This window comes from Electrophorus electricus, chromosome 20 (genome assembly GCF_041902795.1).
Source record: "Electrophorus electricus isolate QZ-2024a chromosome 20, ASM4190279v1, whole genome shotgun sequence".
NCBI lineage: Eukaryota > Metazoa > Chordata > Actinopteri > Gymnotiformes > Gymnotidae > Electrophorus > Electrophorus electricus.
The window spans coordinates 15,341,515-15,347,500 of NC_137516.1; the positions used below are offsets into that span (position 1 = coordinate 15,341,515).

At 47.8% G+C, this 5,986-nt stretch overlaps 1 protein-coding gene across 7 annotated transcripts in view; it reads left to right on the plus strand.

Moving 5' to 3' along the window:
• The first annotated feature begins 332 nt into the window (after positions 1-332).
• epha4a (eph receptor A4a) overlaps positions 333-5,986 on the plus strand; it is a 34,165-nt gene continuing 28,511 nt past the window's right edge. For 2 of the 7 annotated variants that reach the window (XM_035536399.2, XM_035536400.2), the window contains exons 1-3: positions 339-675; positions 2,068-2,135; positions 3,835-4,498. In XM_035536399.2, coding sequence (XP_035392292.1) covers positions 588-675; positions 2,068-2,135; positions 3,835-4,498 — 820 coding nt within the window. In that variant the 5' untranslated portion in view covers positions 339-587. Of the gene's footprint in view, positions 676-2,067; positions 2,136-2,156; positions 2,327-3,834; positions 4,499-5,986 lie in introns of those variants that run through there. The other 5 variants (XM_081703119.1, XM_081703120.1, XM_081703117.1 and 2 more) reach the window with 5 other exon arrangements.

Sequence of the window (5,986 nt, forward strand, 5' to 3'; positions counted from 1 at the left end):
GGCGCAGTCGGACTTCACAATGCAGCGCCGATCGAGAAACTTGACAGAAGTCGCACCACGTCTTTAGATTCATCCCGCCATCTCAACGCGCGGCGTAAACATGATTGCAGGATCATTGTTTTAATTCATTGTTGATGAAGTCCCATAATCAAGCATTCCCCCCCACCACCACTCTCTTTCTCTCTCTCTCTCTCTCTCTCTCTCTCTCTCTCTCTCTCTCTCTCTCTCTCTCTCTCACACACACACACACACACACACACACACACACACACACACACACACACACACACACACCTGGACTGGATGTTGACTCATATGTTAGCTCTCACCACATAACAGTCAGATGCAGACGGCTCGTCACATTCCGGAGGAATTCGGCTTCGACAAACCGCGAGCGCGCTGGCCGTCCGCACCCCGCGCGCACCGCTCCCGTCGACTTTCTGTCGCACCCGCGTCAGCCAGAGAAGATCCGCCCCTCGCCAGTGGTCTCGGGGGTCCGGGCATCGCTCCCAGTCGCTGATTCCGCAGGGACTGGCGCAACTTCGGTCCGCTCGCGGCGCCACGGAGACGCACACGCACCGGCACCGATGGCTGCGCTCGCGCTCACGGCGACCTGCTCTCTGCTGTGGATCTCCAACATTGCGTTAAGCGCTCGGGTTTATCCTCCCAACGAAGGTAAGGGCTGCAGAAAAGAAAAAAAGGCGAAACAACAACAACTCTGGAGTTGTCTTATCACGGCCACTCCACGGGACGACGCGCGACGAGCGTTTCGGCTTCGCAGAACACGTTTGGTTTTTCTCTGGAACTGCGAGGAACCGAGAAGATAATTTTGTTTATTCTAGCAAAGAGTCATTTGGCACTAAACCGGGCATGCTGAAACGCGAACGGCGACGTCGCAGAAACAGCGAGAGTTTTCAAAGCCGCAGTGCCGCACGGAGGCCAGTGTGCCCTCCGAAGTTTATTAGACCTCGGACCCTAATCGCTATAGTCGTTATTCCAACCGTTGGGACCGAGCTGTTCTTGAAAACCATCAGAGAAACGCCAGCAGTTGTAGAATAATCGGCTGCACAGTATACTATTTGTCAGACTTAACGAGATTCATTGCGGACTGGTAGCTACGATATTGAAAGGGTAACTACATTATAGTTACCGTTAGATATTTCGACAGTTCCCAGTTCCCAGTTTTCGTTCGTGTGTATCTATCTATCTATCTATCTATCTATCTATCTATCTATCTATCTATCTATCTATCTATATATCTATATATATATCTATATCTATATATATGTATAATGTATTTTATATATATATATATATATATATATATATATATATATATATATATATATATATATATATATATATATATATATATATATATGGAGTGATTTTGTGACGCTGTACACTGGCATACTATAACGCTGTAGGGAGAAATGTTAACATGTTACGCTCAACACGTAGTGTTCGTTGTTCGCATTCTTTACATGAAAAAGAAGCAAAGCTGTTTCAAGCAGTCTGCGAGTTATCTACAGAAATCTTTCGAATATAGTCAGCCGACTTCCTACAGGGGTGTATTTTCCAAGAGGGGTCAGCCAAATTACCCACCAAATCCGCGGGTGAATCCTTGGCGTTTCAAATTCATTAAAATCCGCGGATCACTCTGAATTCAGACCGCTAAATGATTTTCCAGACCTAGACGTGTTATATGCAGGCCTACGTGTTTTGTCTCCATTACTATTTTTTTTATTCTATTTTGTCATTTGACGTGGTAATATCGGTTTCATAATTTTTTGTCACATATTATACCTTTTGTTTGTGGGGGTTTTTAAATATGTATTTATTTATTTATTTTTTAATAGAAGAGTGGATTATATTTGTATAATCGTTAAAGAGCGATTTTCATGTAGGGCAGAAAAAAAATGAAAACAAACAAGCAAACAATAACATGCAACGAGTCTCTCGAGGCCTGCGCACAGTTGGAACAACGGGGAGGCTGAGCTCGTGGAGTCGCGAGGCGTGAGCGGACGCACGCGTCCGTTCCTTATCTGTCCTCTGATCTCTTTGCAGTGACGCTGCTGGACTCGAGAACAGTGCAAGGCGAACTGAAATGGGTGGCGAGTCCCACGGAGGGTGGGGTAAGTTCTCTGAAAAAAAGAAGTCGCGAAGGACAAGGGGTGTTTGTTGCTTTCACGCGATGATTTTGCGGGGAGGAACTTGCAAGCAATCAGCGAGAAGGGCTTTATCGTCGTACGCCGCCACTGTCAATCTTTGTCTCAGCGTGAAGACAGATGATTTATTACAGACGGAGGCCTTCAACTCTGCCAAGGTCCGTCCTAGTAGCAGTATACATCGGCCTGGTCCCGTCTAAGGTCCGGTCATTACCCGAACCACTATAAACAGATTCAAATCTTCTGTACACCGAAAAACGTTTCACATCCTGGGTGTGTGACGAGCTTTTAATATATATTGGTAATCTTCTATAATGGTTGCGGTAGATAAATATTGATTTTTATAAAATCAAACAAAGTTTATTGTGGCCCCATTATCTGCGTGATTCCTGTGCAACAATTACCTATATTTTTTACTGAAGGCGATAGTTTTAGGATCGTCTTTGAAAAGACCTGTTTGGAAAGGACCTTTATTGATTGGCTGGTAGGTAAATTACGTCCCAGTTCAGCCTTAAACCTTTCCCTTCATCCCGTTCTTTCTCTCCGTCCACGCTAGGTGGTTTCAGGTTTAATCATGAACTTGGCATTTCTCGCAATGCAGCCTCTTCCCTCGCTTTATCTCATCGACCCGCCTGATTGACGGTCGCTGGCAGAGCCGTGAGCTCCGTATTGAGCCTTTGATTGCGCGATGCCTCCCCCCCTTCCTCGCGCAGTCGGTGGAAGTGTACAGCTTTATCGTCGTGACAGCTGGAGTTTTTAACGACTTGCACAAAGAGTAGAAAAGCCAGAGCAAAAGAAAGCATCATAGATCATGACATGCCTTTTGTAAGCCCTGTTACGTTCCTCGCATTTCATTTTTAAGCTCTCACCAGCAGGACGCGCGAAACTTTCGGCCTCTTTGTGTCGTTACGAGGCGTTAATAAGGCCGGTGTCTGTAGCTCGCGCTGGTACTTGTGCACGGTGACCCGGTGTTTAGAAACATCAGGAAACGCCCGAGCTTTACGTACAGAAAATGGTTTGATCTTACTAAAATCACTGGTCTGGACTATATTCAGCTACACAATGCAATAGTGAAATATTTGGTTGGGTTATTTAGGCTGTAACTGCTCATCGCCTGTAATGGTTAGAAAATGTCCTTTTCCTAAACATACGTCTGGTTTGAAAAGATGATTAAATATTGACGTTCCAAAAAGGTTCAAGCCTTTATTGTGGTCTCCAGGAACACTTCCGTTAATCCAAGTGCAGACTTGATTGTATAAGGACATAATGGACACTTGGCGTAGACTTGAGTGGATCCAAATTTCAAGTATCTCTTTTCATCACAAATCATCTCCAACATTTTCCTTCCCTTGTATCACTTCCAAGAGTCCAGTCCAGGCCAGAATGTTTCCAAATATCAGAATCCAATGGCTATACTTTTACAGAAAAGGCGCACTTGGAAGGTTTTCTTCTGCCCCGGATCCGGCACTGCCGACGGGATGGCAGACGCTAGCAGATGCGTGATTAAATTCTCATCATTAGAAAGTAATCAATGCAGCCAATGCACCTGTTCTTTGGTAAGACCTTCTCCACGTCTGCAGTGAGGGATGGTGTGCACCTGCTAGGACAACTAGCTGTGTAATCAAGTTGGGTTCCCCCCTCCCTGCCTCTCTCATTTCCTGTTCAGTGGGAAGAGGTGAGCATCATGGATGAGAAGAACACACCCATCCGGACGTACCAGGTGTGCAACGTGATGGAGCCCAACCAGAACAACTGGCTGCGGACAGACTGGATCGCCCGCGGCGGTGCCCAGCGCATCTACGTGGAGATCAAGTTCACGCTGCGCGACTGCAACAGCCTGCCGGGCGTGACGGGCACCTGCAAGGAGACGTTCAACCTCTACTACTACGAGTCCAACAACGACAAGGAGCGCTACATCCGCGAGAACCAGTTCAGCAAGATCGACACAGTGGCGGCGGACGAGAGCTTCACGCAGGTGGACATCGGCGATCGCATCATGAAGCTCAACACGGAGGTGCGCGACGTGGGCGTGCTGACGCGCAAGGGCTTCTACCTGGCCTTCCAGGACGTGGGCGCCTGCATCGCGCTGGTGTCCGTGCGGATCTTTTACAAGAAGTGCCCGCTCACCGTGCGGAGCCTGGCGCAGTTCCCCGACACCACCACGGGGGCCGACACTTCGTCGCTGGTGGAGGTGCGCGGCTCGTGCGTGGACCACTCGGAGGAGCGCGAGGTGCCAAAGATGTACTGCGGTGCAGACGGCGAGTGGCTGGTGCCCATCGGGAGCTGCCTGTGCAATCCGGGGTTCGAGGAGCGCGCGGGCGCGTGCCAGGGTAAGACCTCCCGCCGCCTTCGCCTCACGGGGATCCGCGCACGCGCCTTCCCCTTTGATCGCCATAGCTCGCTAATTGCATTTCTTTACACCCCACTCCCAAAAAGAAAGAAATAAACCACCAATTTTACGATTTTCCCAGTGAAGGAGCGTAGTTGTGTTGCGGACACGGCAGGGTTTGCGTCTCTTCCGCGGCGAGCACAGATGAGTTCGCTCTGATCCAGACAGCTGGACACTCAACAGAGCCTGGCGGATTACAAGTCTTCTCCCAGTTGGCGGGGGTGGGGTGACTGCAGATCACTCGGAGTGATATCAGAACACCTCCCTGTGGACTTGCGGATGAGGAATGTTAGCGCTGATTGTTTTTGTTGAGACAGTAGCTGTGCGGTGTTTGCACTTAGTTCATAGGTCTCTCTCCCTCTGTCTTTCTCTCTCTCTCTCTCTCTCTTTCTCTCTCTCTCTCTATCTATCTTCATTCGATTTGTGATGTCTGTGACCGGGTGAAGCCAGGGTCAGCCTTAGCGAAGCCACAGGACAGATGGGCAGTTTTACAGCTCTGCTCCTGGCACTGTAAGGCCCCTCTAAGAAGCGTCTGGTCCAGGAAAGGGTCACTGCATGTGCGCGGTGATGAATTGCACACGGGCCGGTCCATGTTGGTTATTTATGAGGGCTACCTCAGTGGGCTAATTGCATGACAAATACTGGGTGTAATTTAGGGCTTCTGTGGGTGGGTGGGGGGGTGAATTGTCTCTGCGGGCGGTCTAAGTGGATGTGTGTGTGTGTGTATGAGTGTATGAGTGGGTGCTTTAACTTTAAGGGGTACTATGGGTAAGACCCTCTATGGCAGGCTTTCAGGTTACTCTTATTGGTCGAGCTGACTGACAGCAAATGGAGTTCCTTCTCCCTTTTGGACTTTGTTCTCTCTCTCTCTCTCTCTCTCTCTCTCTCTCTCTCTCTCTCTCTCTCTTCGCTCTCTCTCATACTCTCCCTCTCTCTTACGCACCCTTTGATAAATTAAAGGAAAAGGTATTGTAATTTACTAGTGCTAAAGGCTATTTTAGGGGAAAAATTCTAAATGATTTCAACGTTCGGATTTATTTTATGGGGGTTTTATTGCCACTGATATTCCCCACGTATTGCCAACGTGTGTGTGTGTGTGTGTGTGTGTGTGTGTGTGTGTGTGTTTGTCACCTTCCAAGTAACAAGTAACTTCACAGTAAAGTGTGATATGGAAAACATGTTGTTTTGATTTAGAAATGTATGCAAAAATGAACACATCCCTCTTGTCTGACTTTGATACAAATTATTATTATTCATAGTTAAAATTCAGTCACATTTTATGAAGCTTTATAATGTTTTTCACAGTCGACATCTCCGTCAGTCCCACTAAGACACTGGTGTTTGGAAGCACAAAGAGCTTTGCTACTTTCTTTAAGTGTTTAGCAGCGTTCTGGGCGTCAGCGCTGGATTATCCTGGCGGCTTTTGTCG